This window comes from Limulus polyphemus, unplaced genomic scaffold (genome assembly GCF_000517525.1).
Source record: "Limulus polyphemus unplaced genomic scaffold, Limulus_polyphemus-2.1.2 Scaffold922, whole genome shotgun sequence".
Lineage (NCBI taxonomy): Eukaryota > Metazoa > Arthropoda > Merostomata > Xiphosura > Limulidae > Limulus > Limulus polyphemus.
The window spans coordinates 188,152-206,588 of NW_013666532.1; the positions used below are offsets into that span (position 1 = coordinate 188,152).

General features: G+C 32.3%; 1 protein-coding gene across 3 annotated transcripts in view; it reads right to left on the minus strand.

Moving 5' to 3' along the window:
* The window catches only part of LOC106461258 (sentrin-specific protease 6-like), a 64,518-nt gene that overhangs the window by 39,006 nt on the left and 7,075 nt on the right, over positions 1-18,437 (minus strand). For 2 of the 3 annotated variants that reach the window (XM_022388119.1, XM_013921065.2), the window contains exon 2: positions 10,832-10,982. The exons of the other annotated variant lie outside the window; for it this stretch is intronic. In XM_022388119.1, the coding sequence (XP_022243827.1) occupies positions 10,832-10,869 (38 nt within the window). In that variant the 5' untranslated portion in view covers positions 10,870-10,982. The remainder of the gene's footprint in view (positions 1-10,831; positions 10,983-18,437) is intronic. 3 annotated transcript variants of the gene reach the window in all.

Consider the following 18,437-nt stretch of genomic DNA (forward strand, 5'->3'; position numbering starts at 1 on the left):
CACAATTTAATTCTTTGTATTTTTAGCCAACACTGGGCAATTGGTACATAATCGAATAGAGTTGTTTAAACATTTGGCAAAATGGTTAGGATATTATGGCTAGTATTTTGATTGTATTAAAAATACGACTTTGTGATAACATTTTCTGGTTGTTATCCTTGATATATTTTCCCATTGTTTCTTCTATGTAGCTCGAACAGTCTGAACATTTAAATTCATAACTAACAATACAAATATGATTATCATCAAAATTTTTAGCTAAGAGAATATTAATTCTTTAACTTAAAAACAAAAATTATTTCTTATATATATATATATACATCATAAATGCTAATTACAGTTGGGCAAATAATTAACTAATCAAAATTAGTGTTTCCTGTTTTATATTTGAATTACGATTAAATTGATTGTCACAAAGATAATTAACTAATTACAATTAGTTTCTGATTATTCACTGTTCTCGATTATTCCCAGCAAGTAATTGAAATATTGTCGTTATGTTTGTTTCTTGTTACGCACAAAAAACTACATAATTTTGAACTGCTAACTAGAGGGAAGAAAACTGGTTGTTAGCACCCACAGCCTACTCTCTATACATACTTAAGTGTTAAATAAAGTGTAAATTTATTCTTTTAATATTATCTTATGTTTCTAATTCAAAGTTGGGTAACTATTTTTTAAAGTTGTATCTAGGGGAGTTTGACCTCTCTCTCCATTCATTCTTATCTCTCATAATTTACTAACTGTATTATTTAATGCTGTATAACCAGGCATGGATCTAGGAGGAGTCTAGGGAGGCCGCCCATTTCTTTCAGAAATTAATAACTATTATTTAATGTTGTAATAGCAGTCAAGAATCATGGTAGATGGGGTTCAAATGCCCTCAACCACTTCTTTCAGATATTAATAACTATTATTTAATGTCGTATAGACAGGTGAAGGTTTGAGGAGGGAGGGGCAATTGAACACCCCTATTTTTTTCTAGAAATAAATAAAAAACAGTAAGATGTCCCTACACTACCATATAGTATCAAAAACAAACATTACATGTCAGTGTTTTTGTTTGTTTGCACAATTAATTACCATAAAAGATTTTTGAAGTATTCTGAAATCAACACAGCTATTCAACTTTGGGCAAGATGGTGGGTAAAACAAAATATGTGGCTTAGCTAACTAATAAATGAATATTTGCTATAAAATTCTTATCAATGCTATAACTGTAGCTACCAGTTTGGCCACCAATTTTGATTTCATTCTGTTAAGTCGCACGGTCAATACTTTTTTGGCTGCACCTTTCTTTTCACATTTAAGGTGTTTTTGATTAGATATCATGGCTTTTTGTCAATACACACCAAATAAGAGAGTGACATTTGATAGCAGCTAACACTAGCTTTAGGATTGCAACCCAATTATTTGGAACAGACCTTTACTTTACAGAACCAACCAAATTCTTTAAAACATATGGTGGTAGTTTTTCCTCTCAAACAGTGTTAATAGCTTTCTTTATGCTAATGCCACGGAATTTAGATTAATAGTTTCTTGTCATTACCCCCCATGTAATCGGTACAGCTGTATCAAGCATCATTATTTATGCTAATTGCTTAAGCTAATATCATGTGACACTAAATGCTTTTTAATTAAGATAATTTCATAAAATGTAATAAATTTGTGGTGAAAAGTTGGCAACGGATAATCAATAATAAATGTCCACCTGTATGATTCTTTTGAAAACTCGAGCTAGAAACTGATAATCTACTTTGTTTGGCCTAACCAATACTATGTATCTGCACGTCCTATAGTTTTGCCGCTCTAAGTCAGCCACCTTAACTCAGAATGACAAAAAACTAAAAATGGTCCACTTTTACTCTTAGGTGAAGTTGTAAAAATGTTAGACCAATGGCTCACATGACTCTATGCGTATGCATGAGCAAAGATTTGTGAAATTTGAGTGGTTTTTGTTGAATAACTTTGCACATGTGGCTTATATTTACACAAAATGAGACTCCTAATTGTAAATTGAAATGATCTATCAATGTACCAAATTTGAAAAAACATCCATGAAAGTATGTTTTTCTATCAAATAAAGTTTTCGTACTTTTGGTGCAAAGAAAAAAAAACACGAGGAAGAAGAAACTCAATCAAAATTGAAGATGTTATATCTCAGGTATTTCTTAATAAACTGCCTTGAAATTTGGTATTTGAAGTAAGAGTCCAGTAGAGCACATCCACTGGAAAGTTGAAGGCAACATAAGCAACACTTTTTGTGGTTTTTAAAAGCACCTTTTCTGTCTGCTGTACAATATGGTGAAAATGTTGACTGAGCCATCCCTAACAGGGTGAATGAATGGGAAACAAGTAATTTATCAGTAATAATGAATCATTTATCGTTTGTCTGTGTAATTGAGATACTGATGTAATTAGATTGCTTTTTTTTTTTACCAGAAAATCAAGTAAGTAAATAGCAAGTCCTTGTGTGTTTCCTAATTCATTAAGTGAACTTATCTTAATTTCTTAGTTTTTTTATTTTCACACAGACTTACAAATGTGAGAAAAATTATGACTGAGCAACTAGGTAACCTACAGTTATACTGGCATCAATAGAGCCTTACATATTTTTATGACATTTTACTACAAAAGATACATTCTTCAGATCTACAACACCAATGTGTGTAGATCTGTTTTCATGGTTCTGAAGGGCAAACAGAAACCATGCTAGACTGAAGCTTTCAGCAAGTTGTGTTGGTCATTCGCTAGCAGAACTCTCATGATATCATGGTTGATACTTTAGTGTTATGTCGTAGATTTGGACAATCGACAGAAACAAACAATCTTACTAAACCCAAGATATCAAACCTGTATACTTCTTTCTTGTACTTCGACAACAGCAAAAGATGGTTCAGACTTTTCTGTGCCGTTGTTCTAACGTAAATATGACTTCAGGTGTCTCAACTAAGAAAACGACTATTCACAAGTTGCTATGGAAACAGGGTTTACACTGTACAATGTGGTCAGCAACATCATTTGTGGTACCATCTTAGGGCCTTCATCTTCATATCTTGTGGTCTCTTTCTTGGTTTTTGTAATTTTAATGGATTGGCATACGGTGAGTCTGCCACTTTGATTCCACAATTAGTGAAAGTAATGATTTTTGCCACACATTACCTATGCTTGTCTTTGTGAAATTGTGCAGGTTCAGACCCTCACCCTTTGAGATAGCCGAGCTTTGTATTTGTATGCTTAGGCAATCTGTAACTTCAACTTATGGAGAACAGATGTTTGTAATGTGTGTGACAAACAAAACCCCATAGATGTTGCTGCGTGATAAATTGTATTTAATATAAGATGTATGTATATACTTTACTAAGCATGATCATTACTTACTTGATAAATTCAAATAATACACATTTATTATGAATTACATGGAATTGCATTGAATGAGGACCTTATTATCTACACGCAAGGATACAGGCCTTTAGACTAAACTATGTCCGTGACCAATCTCCGTATCGGCTACCGATACAGATCCAAAAAATTCCCCAACGATTTTACAATCTGAATTTTAAGATCAGGGTTGGTAGGTTTGTTTACCTATGAAAATACGTAATACATTCAGGTGTCTTCACGATGAACAGAGCACAATGTATCCCAATATGAGGTCAATCACGGACAAACAAAAAGACATATTAGTGATCATCAGTTCCGATCATGCACCAATATATATATTAACTGCTTCTTAATTTTTTTTACAAAGATAAATATATTTTCAAGATACTTTTATTTACCATTAAATATCCTAGCATCACTCAAAAAGTGCCTTTATTTCTGGTATTCAGAACTATTACTAGGTTCAACTTTAACCCTTATTGTGGTTAAGGTTTGGTGTTACAAAAAGTAAATCTCTCCTATTGACAAATATTTCTGCTGTTGGTGTCACAGTGTACTGATAAATAAAAACATCTATTTAAATTACAAATGAATTCTCGGGAAAAACCGTGAACAAAACACTAACACGTATTACACCACCACAACAATCACATGGTGGTAAGCTTATGACCTCAGTGAAATATTGGATCGGTGCCGATACACCCGAGATTGGCCTATATCAGGATTGGATTTTGGCAATCTTCATTTTTTTGTGTGTTCCACATATCTGGCTATCCCAAATGTATATATTATACTGGCATGTGTCTTGTCTTCAAATGAATCACCAACTTGTCAGACTACAAAAAGTGAAATGCTGGCCTAAGGACCTTAAGTCAACTGCAAAATGTTTAAGTTGTATTCACTTATATTTCCTCATCGATGTAAACCTTGTAACAAATCTCCGTGCAAAGAAAATGGGGAGTGGGCTGACATATTCTACAATTGTGCTATTTAACGATTATTAATTATTATGAATATATAAAGATTCCTTTCATTCAACATCAGTAGAATTTGTAACAACTGACAAATAAATGTTTTTTTTGTTTGTTTTTTGCAGAAATGGGAAAGTTTTTCTGTACTTCTATTAAAATAAAAGAAAACCCGCTATCGTTTTTGTTTGGCAATATAGTTATATTTCTATTTCTGATTCATGGTAAAAATCTAATATACCTTGTAATAAAAGTTTTGTTAAATCCAAACTACATGCTTTTTGTTAACTGGATATTCCTCTGGTGGGTGTTTATAAAAGCAAGCACTATATGTAAGAATATTACAAAGAATGGTCACATCTCAAGTATAAAAAAGTATTTTTTATTTCTTATGCTATGAAATTTAATAAAAAAGCATTCATATAAAACTATTTTTCTGTCAACTAGACTCCTACTAGCACTACTGAGAAACTTGTTTATCTATTTTTATTTTTACTTATAACTAAGTAATACTAGTAACTTTAATAATAAAATCTAGTTGAAAACCTACAAAATCATCATGAGTAACTCAGTTAGGCTATAACCCAAAGATATTCTTATTTCTAGTAATGTGATTTATATGAAGATAAAAACAGTTAAAGGCAAAAAATTCAAATTTTATTAAAATCAAATAGTTATAATTATATTTAAAAAAATGATAAAGTCTACACACATATTACCATTTGTAAACAATACACCTGTTTTCACTTTTCTTATGTTGTCATTTATGTAGTCATAGCACTTGCATATTTGCTTATTTTGAACACCAACAATATGAAAATGACTTCCTTGCAAACATTACAGCTTCCAAACAATGAAAAATCAATTTTTAAACAAGTATATTTTGTAAAAGCTGCAGGTGTCTTAAGAATTAATAGCTTTGATGAAAATTGTTAGTGTCTGGAAGAAAGAAAAAAACAAGGCACGAAAATTTACCATGGCAATGTTTAACTGATGTTTACATTATTGTATTTGTTTAAAAATAATCATTTATTGGCTGAGAATTGCTGTAGATTCCAGCAAAATTGAAAAAAAGAAGAAAAAGCTTTTACAGTAATTAAAAGACTAATGAAATAAAAACACTGACATCTGTCATTTTTCTTTGATACTATTGGCTATTTTATATCAATTTATGATAAAAATAGAGAGGGGGTTCAGCTCTCCCCCCCTCAATCTGTGCTTACTTATACAACATTAAGTAAAACAGAAATAGATTGAAGAAAAAACAGGGGAAGGGAGTGGGAGTTTCAACCCCTTCAGATCTTTCCGCTAACTCTATGCCTGGTTATATAATGTTAATTAATATAATCATTAATTACTGAAAGAAAATGTTTAGGGGTTTACACTCTGAACTTTTCCCTAAAACTGCTCCTATTTATACAACAAAAAAGAACGCAGTTATAAATTTCTAGAACAAAAATGGATATGGACCCTCTAGCCCCCAAACCCCAACTGCCTATACAGCATTAAAGAAAACAGCTACACAGTTATGAATAAGAAACATAACACAGTGTAAAAAAAATAGTAAGTTTACATTTTATTTAATACTCAAGTAGCCAGAGATTTGGTAGTGGTCTTACCAGCCACTTGCCTTCCCTCTAGCCGGCACTTCAAAATAACTTTGTAATAAGAAAGGAATACTAAATTTAGTGGCAACTGGAAACAGGAATCACTCCCTAACCCTCTCATTATGTAGGTTGGTATTTAACAACAAATAGCAGTATTTAAAATGCTTGGATATTTGAAATAACCAAAAACCCAAAGTTTGATTAATCGATTGTTGGAATAATCAAAAACACTAATTAATGTAATCACAGCTCATAGTTAATTATACTGATTAAATCACCAAGCTTATCAGTGGTTACTACCAATAAACACAAAATGTGTTTAATTGAATATACAGAGGATAACTTTGAACTAAAAATACACAAACTTTCAAAATCAAATTCCTCTTGCTTTGAGGAGTCTTAGATATTACATTCACACTTAATTATATGATAACTGGCTACACAATAAAAAACTAACTAGTATCTAACAGCATAAATACAACATATATCACACTTCTCACTAACTGATCAAAATCCAACCAGAAATCCTTCACACATAATCCAAAATTGTTTTCCTTTTGTCATTAGTCACTCATTCTCACTTTCATGAATCACTCATATTCATCACTTACTCTTTCAAGTACAATATAATTGCACAAAAGTTTCAGACAGTAGTGTTTATTTCATATTAGGTTTCAGTTTTGTTTCTAATGAGAACTACCAAGTTTTCCTTGTGGTGTTGGCTGACAAAATGCAAGTTTGCCATTCGGCACTCAACAACCACATGCCTGTAAGAAAGACAGTTATCTTTAATACCCTAGGGTAGGATTGCCACCTGAATAGCTCTAACAAAATGTAGTTTTATTGGTGTTTGTTAACTTTCTGTAGTTTCGTTAACTCAGAAAGTAAGGCTTAAAAAAAAAAGATGCATTCTTGGCAAAATAAGGTTCTATAAAATGATAGAGTTGATAAATCCACCCTCAGGTTTCTCAAAGGTGAGTCAGTTCCTTCCTGTCTTTACAAGAATTACTTGTCATCTTCACAAGTTTAGAAATTCCCTAGAGTCCTCTTGGACACAAGATAAAGTAAATAAAAAAACTTCTTCAAATAGGAACTAAATGAAGTGATGGTATTTGCATCATCCCTACATAATAGCTCAGGCACACAGTGTAGTAGATTGATAACACACAAAAAGAGTATAAATTAAACTCTATTGTGATTGAATAGTTATATATACAAGCAGAAATGGCACCCAATGAGAGGAGTGTATTAACTGTAAGTTGTTGCACAGAAAAGTCTAGGATATAAATAGGTTCACCTCTATTATAAGATTTGGTTAGAATGCCTCAGAAGGAAATTGGTTGAAATACTTAGAAGAGTACAGACATTTCTTTATCTTAGAAATTTATCTATAGTCTACGAACCAATGCACTGATTAATAAGTTGCCTCAAATGAAGTTTTTCTTCAGATTCCTGAACTGTTATAATGTGCTTGACTGAAGATTCCGAAAACTACAGCACCATCAAGATGGATCTGATCTTACTTTTTGCCAACAACAAAACCACAAGCTCTAAGTGGATTTTCAAAGCATCAAAGTTGCTACAAAGACTTCCGTTAATCAGTTAGGTAGGTACCATGCCAACAACAGATCAACTTTAACAGTGAATACTTTGAAAAGTTTTAACTCTGCAAGTGTTAACAAAATTACAGAAATTTTGTCTAATTTTCATTCAACTCAATATGATATTCCATTCTTTTTGTGGACATTAAAACACAGCCTCAACATTTTTCCAAAAAAAAAAAGAGTAGACATTTAACCTTTCAGTATTAAAGATCTCTGTAAATTTCCAAAACCATTACTAAATCAGTTTGCATAAAGGTTGAGTTATATATTAAGAATAAAAAAAAACATCATTTCATATTTCTAGAGTCTCCTATATTAATATCAAAAGTTTTTTTTCAGTAAAACTATGTATCTATTTTCTACCCTAATGCTAAATGTAGGAAAGTCAACATTCAGTGAAACAAAAATTTGAAAAACCACCAAATAAAATGAATACCATTTTTTCTTTTGCACTGGTTACAGTATTGATCAGAAAGTTTCAAGTTACTTATATTATTTTCCTTTCATTTTACGGTTTTATTGATTTATATTGTAGCCACTGGAACAATTGTAATCCTCGCACGAAAAGCAATAAATCACAGTGGGAGCTCATTAGCTGTTTTTCCCATAAAGCTAACATATATAGTACACGATGTGAGAATCATGTTTCTCACCTCACCCAAGCTTGTGAAATTTTAGACCTTTTATTTAGTTAACTAGTTTCGTTACATGAAAAGTTTATAATCTTTATATTTTAGTTACTTTTGTTGAAAAATATATAACAATAAATAAAAAACAAGAGCGTGTAGTAGTCACTGCATATTTGCACCATTTACACTCGAGCAAAGCCTTAAGACTTTCTTTGCTAAGCCTTGACGAGTCTCACAATATTTGGTGTCCAAAAACAAATGGATGTAGCTTTCAAATAAGATTTTTTACAACACAAAAATTATATATCAGTCACTAGACTATACTATGCTAAAACTACTATAACTTATACGGCTTTCTAAGTAAGCCGTAAATAGGTTAAAATAATTCTGTTATTGTTTTTGAGCAGCAAATATAATTAACACACAAACTAAACAATATTTCTTAATTAATGGCTTATGGTACCAAACTTGAATACAAAATTGTAAAATTTAAACAGAAGAGAAACTTTTTCAACTGGTTACAAACAAGTCCATCAGCTATGTAAGATAGATTAGTAAAAAATTTTGAAAAGCATAGCAATAAGGTGGGTTTCACAAATTTATGGATATATTAACAAATCATGAAGGTAGGAGGTTCAAATTTCAGTTTCCTGCTTGTAATTATGTATAGAGTGTGTTTCTAGTTGGTTGGAATCTTCAGCAGCTTATCTTAGAAGTTAGAAAATTGTGAACTGGAGAAACTGAACCTTAGATGCATCATGTGATACTCGAGAATGAAATTTTATATTTTTTAAATATTTATTTTTGAAATTAAGAAGTTAAAAGCTAGGAAATATAAAAATTTGAATTATAAACTACATTTCCATTAAAATTTGTTGATTTATATTAATAATAAAGTTTAATTACATTTTGAATGTAACACTGTAAAAGGTCATGACATGCACACTTTGACCAACCCAGAGTGAAGGACGTAGTGAAAAAGAGTTAAATTATTTTAGCCTTCTTCCAATCTTATAAGCAAATGAGATCAAAATTTGGAAGAATATACAGTTGACTTGTGACGAACATAATTTTTTAACCCTCCATTAAAAAATTCTCATGTTAAAAAGAAACAAGCACAAAAATTCCAATAGCTCGGATATTCCACACAAAGCTATTTTATGTACTTGCTCAGTAAACACAATAAATTTAAAAGTAAAAATGCATAAATACTTTCAAAGGTTAACAAGTACACGAAACTCGTATAACTGTAAGTTATTTCCTTTTCATCTGCTAACAGAAAACTAGTTTTCTAAACATAGTAAAAATTACTGGTTCAGGTAATGTCAAGGTCAGTTGAAGCAGTAACAAAAATTTAATTATTTTTGTCTGCTTTATTCCAAAATTCAGTTGCTTGCGTGTTCAGTATTATTTATGTGTCAACTTGCATCATTTATGCCATCATAAATTATGCTTAAGTTACACTGGAACACTAGGGAGTAAGCACAATACTTGTCTAGCCATGATCGGACTATTAATGGACTTTATTGTACACTCACCGTTACAATATCGCTGTTTTGCCTTGCATAGATATTCCTATTTTAGCAGTGGTTGTATTTCATTTAGATTCTAAATATCTTGAACTGACATTGTATGAATGGTAATGGATTGATCTTTTAAAAGTTATGCCATTATAAGTGTCGATAAACATACATTTCAGAGTGGAATCCCTGTAGAACTTGTAGTTCACTACTTTGTGGAACCATATTCAAAATATATTCATAAAAAAAGAAAAATTACAAATATTTTTGTACTTCAAATGTTTAAATATGGATCATCTTTAGGAAATGTGGAAACCGAAGCTCAAGGACAGGATAATTACACAAACTGAAAAATGGTTGATACCCACAAATAAGCTGAGAAGATTACACTAGCCAATCACAAGTAACACGGATTTAGCTCAAGGCTTTACCCTGTGAGTTATACGGTACTATCTAATTTAGCAACGGAGATCATCATTCTCAACTCTGGCCAAAATACCCATCTCTCTGAAAGCGAGATGGGTATCGAGGAGAGCACACCTCTTCCCATCCACAAAATTGTAATTCCTAAAACTTTTTCAAGTTTATTAAGGTTCTTTTTCTTGTTGCACCTTTTATAAGATCCTTATCAACCTAGACCTTTGTATGACTTCAGCCTTTCACAATAAAACTACACAATGGACTACCTGAACATCATCCACCTCATGGCTAAGCCCCAAATTTTTGCATTACAGGTCCTGAAGCTTACCAATGAGTAACTGGGGAACAAACCTAATTATACATGTTTTTTCTTCTAAACCACATGTACTTTCACACTACATAAATACAAAATGTTATTATCAACTAGCTAATGTAATGAGATTGAATAACTATGAAAGAAAATATATCCCCAAAAGCTTTCCGTGTTCCAACAGCTGTTTATACATCTTATGGTTTTATTACAGACAAAAAAAAAGTTAGCAAGTCATGATAAATTGTAACTTGCTTTTTTCAGGAACTGAGACTTTTCTATGGAGAAAAAAAAAAATCAAACATAAACAATGAACGATCTTATGTTTCTGTTATGTAGCATTTTTCAACACGAGATAATTACTTTAAATTTCATGTATATGTACTCACTCAGTTTCTGGTGTATGTGAACTGGCAACTGGATCCATGATATGTTGAGAAATACCTATAAACAAGCTGTCTTCATCAACAACATGAGGCTCTAGCCATAGTCTTGTTACTACTGTATGGCTGCAAATACCTAAACTGTGATTTCCAATTTCTGAAAATAAAGTTTAATACCACTTAATGCATGCTCAAACATACACATGTATAAACTGTGTGTTCATAAATGTAAATAAGGTATACTGGGAAGTTATCAACCCATTTATGAAATATCTAGAAACTTAAAAGTATACCCCTAAACAATGGTTAAATCTTGAAAACATGCAATTTCACCATAGCCTAGTAAATATGGACTTGCTGTACAGGCCAAGCATTACTGAAACATGCAGCTTGTTACGGGCCAAAAATTACAGACTGAATTATCATTGTGGTGTAGAGGTAAAAACTATGGATGGAAGTTACTATATAATGTAACATGGGAAGCTTGTACGCATTAACATTTGTATATCCAAAATGGAACTTTGAAACAAAATCAACTTGGGAATCATCTCAGATTTTAAGAGTTCATTCTGTACATTCTTCTTTGGAATTATGATCAGAAATACAAAACGACTTATTAGAGGCACACAGAACAAAAAATACAACACTTCAGTTTAAGGTAGGCCTCGACAAATCACGGGGCACCAGGTCACCGTGGCGACTAAAACTTTCATCATGGAGCCCTGTATTTTCTCTCATTTTATTTAAGCGTAGGGCTGTGCTATATGGAACTTGAATCTAGAACAGTTCTGGACTCTTAGAAGTCCAGAACTATTTTTGTGTTCTTTGAGTCCTAAATCCAACTTTGTTCCTAGGATTTTAATGGTGGATTCAGAACTACTTCACGTTTTTTCATAAATGAAATACTGCGGTAGCAACAAGTTAGTAATTTTGCACCATTTTGTTTTTCTTCTTTCTTTCAATTCAATCAATCAGTGCACACGTTTATACTCAGACAGGACCAAAGGCAGTTAGTTCAGGAAATAAGTGGATGTTGATATCACGTGGTCACTAGCATGCACTTGTTGCTGTAAAAGTGAATAATTGTAACTAGCCCCCCCCCCCATTTCCTGGTACAAACAATAGTAGTGAAATTAGGTTAGGCACACCTGGCTCCCGAGTTTTTGGGCTGGCTCCTAGATCTGAAAATATTATCCCTTGAATCTCTTGTTTAATGAAAAGATTCATCTCTGACACTTAATTTCTCTTCATTTAAGAAAACTAACTTAATGAAGGTCCCACATCTATGTAAACTTCCATACAGTGGGTTATTACCTGCAGGGTAGTTTCCACACATCATAAGTTTATAATTCCTCCACTGAGCTTCACTTGAACCTCCCTCATTTCCAATTACAAAAATTGTGATGCCGTTATTGGTTGTACAAATTAAACAGGCAGAAATATCCTTTTACTGATGTTCTTGGTCAGATAAAGCCACGAGAAGTATTGTGTTCTACGCTGGTCAGACTCCTGGCACTGCATTGACTTGTATTATTTATCACATGGCTAATACATGTCATATTGATTATTAGTTCAAAATATCAGAGAGTTTTAATTCAATATTTTGATTAATGCACTCCAATGAAAATTAAGATCACATTCAACAACATCTATATCAAATGCCATTATAAATGTCTTTCAAGCAAGTCATAATTAAACCTAGCATACAGAGTTATCAAAGTTACATCTCTTGGATTTCCATGAACAACCTCAGTTTTTAGACACCCGTTAAAGTTTTCTCCCTGGAACACCTAAAAGTGTCATTGCCATTTTAATGTAGCAATTTTAATATCTGTTATTCTCAGGGTTGTATTGAAGGGTATCAGGTATTCCACTTATTAATTTTTCATCAGGACAACAGAACATTTGCTTCTTTCAAAAAGCATTTCTTTTTCAGAGCAAAGTTGCTTTTAGGAATAACTAACCAAACTAAGACATTATTTATTTATTATGTTGAAATAATTAATCTCACCGAGAGAAAAACAAACAATGTGGCTAAATGTTGATGGCACGGAAAGATTGTCTTATCAAAAAGTGCTTCCACTTGGAAATATTTATATAAATGTATAATAATAATAGGGTGAGTCTGTGTGTGACTACCATAACTCCAAGAGGAAAGAACCTAGAAACATGAAATTTTGCACCCATACTAAGTGGACCCTGAGGGTGTGCACCTGGGTATTGTTACTTATCTGCATGCATGCACATCTTTTTAATGAGGAAAGCTAGTGAAAAACCACATAGAAAAGAAGTGATTCCATATATTACAAACAGAAATCACAGTCAGATAGACACACGTGTGTGTGCGTGCATGCACATCTTTTTACGAGACAAGCTAGTGAAAAAACCCTATATAAAAGAAGTGTGAATATTGTTACCAACATTTTGATATATGAATGAAATTCTGAGGTACTATTAAGTCACGAATAATCAACAACATCAGTAGGAACTTTTCAGTGTACCAACAATATCTTCTTAGTTGCCAAGTCAGTGAATATTATTTGCCTTGACAATAGCAGAATTGACTTTTGTGTGACAATTTTTTTTTCCAAAACAATGATTATACTGCATCAGTGAAACTTTCTCAGCTATCTAATAATGACTATAGTTTTTCTTAATAACATTCAGTATGAATTTTTGGTTTATCAATGACATTTTAGTTACCAAATCAGTGAACAATTTTTCTCAACATCGTGATGGGGTGGTTAAGTTGGTCTTTCAGAATCTATACTGTCACAATAATTGTAACAAACATTAGTTAATGGTGTATTTCCTGATATTACAAATAGAAATCACAGACAGACTAGGACATGCATGCACATCTTTTTAATGAGACAAGCTAGTGAAAAACCACATAGAAAAGAAGTGGTTCCTTATATAACAACTTCTAATATATAGAAAAAGCCATTGCATTTTGGTAACAATGCATTCCTACAATGGCTTTTAGGTTATGTTGCTAAGCAATACAAGTATAACCTAATATTGTTGTTAATCTATGTGCTGAAAGTATAAAATGAAATGTATAACTACAAAATTGAAAAAAAAATTGTAGTTTTCTAATTTAGTCTCTGTTGATTAAAGAGGTTTGATTTTTATTATTTAAGTTTAAAATTGGATCAATATTTTTACTTTCATGTTAAATTTTATGTATTTGGCTCCAGGCTAGGTTATCTCACACTGTGTCACAAGAGAAATCAAGCCTGATGTGATACAAACTGGCTTTTATATATGTTAGACAACTTTAATAATTTTATCATCATCATCATAAAGAGCAGACAGTAATCGACCTATTCTATCTGAATAAATGGATTTTGTCTTTTATGACTCCTCTTATTTCCAGAAACAAGAGAGAACAAAAATGGCCCACTACTGTCTCGACTGTTCAATGCTCACATCAATATCAAAGCTCTGGGTGGCCCTGATGTCAAAACTTTTGGTCTCTCTGAGATACAGCATGACAATAATAAAGTTATCAAATGAGATTCTGAGAGAGACCAAATACAACATGGACCAACTTACTGAATACATACAGGAGAATGAGCCATGTCTGGTCCCAGACCAAAGAGAAGCCTTTGACAAAATCACTGAAGCTATTTTAAATGGGAGTGGCAGCATATTTTTTCTGGCTGCTCCAGGTGAAACAAGAAAAACTTTTCTAATTAATCGTTTTTTGGCCAAAATCTGACAGAGAATGATAACTGCCTTGGCAGTGGCCTCATCACGCATTGCTTCCAAACTTTTAACAGGAATAAGAACAGCTCACTGGACAAAGTTCTCCATGGAATTGTGAATTGAATAAAAAATTCATGTAAATATGTTGAATGGATAAAGAAAGAACTATGTTTCTAATTTTCCAGGTTGGAGCAAGTGCCCCCTGTATGGATTCCCATGATTATGTTGATGATTCAAATGACTTATCTTACTCCACTACTTTGTCAACAGCCTTTTATTTAGTCATACTATTAACTGGGTTTCCATCTATATTGAATGTGAAATCCCAATTATAACCCAGATGCACACACTTACTATAATTAAAGGCCATTTGCTAACTTTTTATGCAACCTACCAAAGAGTTTAATGTAATTAGGAAATTTTATTAATTTACTAATGATGCTCCTGTCAATATAATTAATGTAAATAAGAAACATCAAAGGCCAAAGAACTGACCTGAAGCACAGCACTAATAACCAATGTCTACTTTGAGCGTACTCCATTATTAACAACTTTTTTCTCTACCCCCCGTCATCCTAGAACCTGATTAAATAATATTTCACTATCTCATGTAATTTTCTTGACTAATCTCCTGTGTGATACCTTATCATAAGATATTTTAAAATCAAGGTACAGAAATGGGTCAAAGGATGTCCACCTCCTACTCCTAACCCAATAAAAGTCACTGAATATCCTACATAAGAGTACTTTCTGAAGAACAGCAGTTATCCCAAATTCCTGGATTCTGCCATGCTCTAAACTGAGACGTATTCAATCCAGTCTTGCACAAATTTCTTTGCCCAATAGACAACAAATCTGGTTAAATGAATACGTCAAGTGCTTATTCATATACTGACTGAGATAATAAAGGAATACATAACCATATACGTATGTATGAGTGTATGATGTAAAGTTTTTCTCTTGAAATAAAATTTGCTTTAACTTTAACTAAAACAGTCATCATTATAATTAATCTCAAAAGATGTTTAACAATTTAATAAAACTCGCCTTAGTGCATTAACATATCACACGGTATAGTTTGAACATAAGACAACTCTTGGAATGTAGAGTTACACCAATTGTACTTCAGTCACTCAAGTAAGGTAGAAAAGTTTCACTGTTTCAAAAATGATTAAATACTGCGTCTTTTTTTTTATGAATTGAAATATGCTGTGAAAGTCTTAAATCAAACCTACTTGATATTATTGAAACACTCCAACTAACCCGAATAACGTAAATTTTAATGGCTATATGAAACTTGTAAACACTAACCTTTTTTATGTGTTCATGAAGTAAATTGTTCAGGTACTTTAAAGATGAACTCAGTACTTTACTATAATTTCCAATACTTAATTTTTTATTGCAGAACTGTCCTAGAAAACTCTTAGACTGCTAATTTTTGCTAAGGGATGCCTTGAACTTATCTCAAATGATAAAGGTAGTGCTCAATAGATGCTAGGTAATCCCTATTATGAGTACAACACATTCTAGAAACAACCAGAAAAAAAAAAGATTTGCACAGTTGAATAAAGAATTGTTCATGTTGTATAGTTGGTTGACAATGTATAACTTTTATGGCAGAAAAAACAGAAACAGAGAATGGAAGTTTCTGTGAAATAGCCACCCAGGTAGTTTAGAGCTCTTAAGACCAAGAGTTCTTACATTAAGTGTAAATGGGGTAATCAGAGCAGTTGAAACCAATCTAAACCAACAATTGTTGATAGCCAGTTTGACTCAACTGTTTATAATACATAGAGATCAAAAGACATATAGACAACTTCAAACAACCTAGCCAAAAGAAACAAAACAACAAAGCAATTTACAGGCAACATTAAACCACCTAGCCAAACAAACCATAACAACAAAGCAATGTAAACGAGTCAAAGATGAATAAAATACAAACCTTCTCTGCAAAAAGGTTATGACCAGCCACGCAGAAAAAATTGCTAAATTTTCCAAAAACTTCTTTAACACAGTCTTGAACATCATAATGAAAACTGTAAAAAGAGTAATCAGGATAAATATAAAACAAAATAAGTAAACTTGAAATTTATGGAGAAATAATAAAAAGCCGTAGGAATTGAAAGCATCACGAATGGTAATCCAAGTGACAAGAGAATGAAATGTAACATTTGAAGGTAAAATGAGATGAAAATATATGTGCATACCTATCAAATAAGAGCAGCACACAATATATAAAACATCTCACTAGTCTCAAACAAACTTCCAGTCCATTCTATGCACTCTTAAATTCAAAGAATATGAATAGTATCACAAAAGGAACAAAAATAAAATAAACCAGAAACTGTAAAGAAAAATTGGAAAATGCCAGAAACAGACATGAGTCTTGCTTTGTAAACAGGAAAGCCCCAATAAGATGCTCAAATTGCAACTGTTCTAGGCACAAGGGAGATACAAGCATGTTTTGGTCCCAAGAGAAGTGAATGGGATATTGAATGACTAATCCACATGAGGAACCCTCAAGTCAACCATGTCACCAAAAGGTTGAATGGTTTGGTGGCACATTGAAAACAGAACATGTTAATTATGACAGTACCTACTCACTCAAAATCATATTGAAATAAAATGGATTTACTTATGAATTCTGGTTACAGGAGGCATATTAAAACCAAGGGAAAAAACTAGTGTTGCCACATGCTGAAGATGCTTACTAACAAAGTGAACATGTTGATGAGCAGCAACGATCAGGTGACAAAAAAAAAAAAAGGCAAACGTATTGAATATGATTGCATATGAAGAAACTGGTGAGACTGCCCTCTCCAAGAAAAATATCAAGTTTGTAACCTATGGATCGGGAATAACAGAATAAAAGTATCACCACCATAAACCAATTAAAATATAAATAAACAAATATGATGACGTTCCTAGAAAATATGAGCAAAGCAACTTCAAAAGAATCATCTAAATGTGGAATGAAAAGAAGCAAACACAGAAAGAAACATCAGGAACTGAAACTATACTAGAAGTACTATCATGTTGTATTTTTGTCTAAACAACATTTAAAACTGGAGAAGATAACCATTTGTCACGTGAAGTATAGTAAAAGTGACAAACTTACCACCAGAAAACACACAGCAACAACAAACCATCGATTTGACGAATCATAATGAAACTGTGCTAACCGAAGCTGCTGGAAATTAGAAATATATAATGTTGCACACACTGCTAACCATTTAACATTTAAGGACAACAAGATGCCAACTACTCTACTGAGACCATTCTCTCTACTTAAATAAACCTTATCTTGATTGAAAAACTCAAAAACAGCCTTTATTATTTAAATATTTGTCAAGCCTTTCCTTAAGCTTCCATACATTTAATGCATCCACCAAAGAAAACTAAAACCATCTTTGTTAAAAATGACTCCAACCCTGGCAAAATTGACACGTTTCCTTGTCCTGCCGCTTTCGTCACTAAATACAATAATAAAAAAATACACATTGGCACTACAAGTTTCCTTAATAATCTTAAACACCTCAATCAGAATTCTTAAACTCTTATTTTTTACAAGAGAAAATTTCGGAGATCTTAACCTTTCCTTTCGATGTATCACCTTAATAACCCTTCTTTGAACTCTTTCCAACAATTCAACATCCTTCTTAATGTCAGAAGCCAAAGACTGAATAAAATACTCTAAATGAGGCCCAAATAATAACTTATATAATGAAATGTTATAACCTTTTCTGTCTTATATTCAACACTTCAACCTAAAAAAGCCCTACACTAGCAACAGCACACCACTTAAGAAACTGATCAACCAACACACAAAGATTTATCATTATTATTTCATTAACAACAAACTTTTAGCCCCATGTTCAGAAATACGGTAAATTAGAGACAT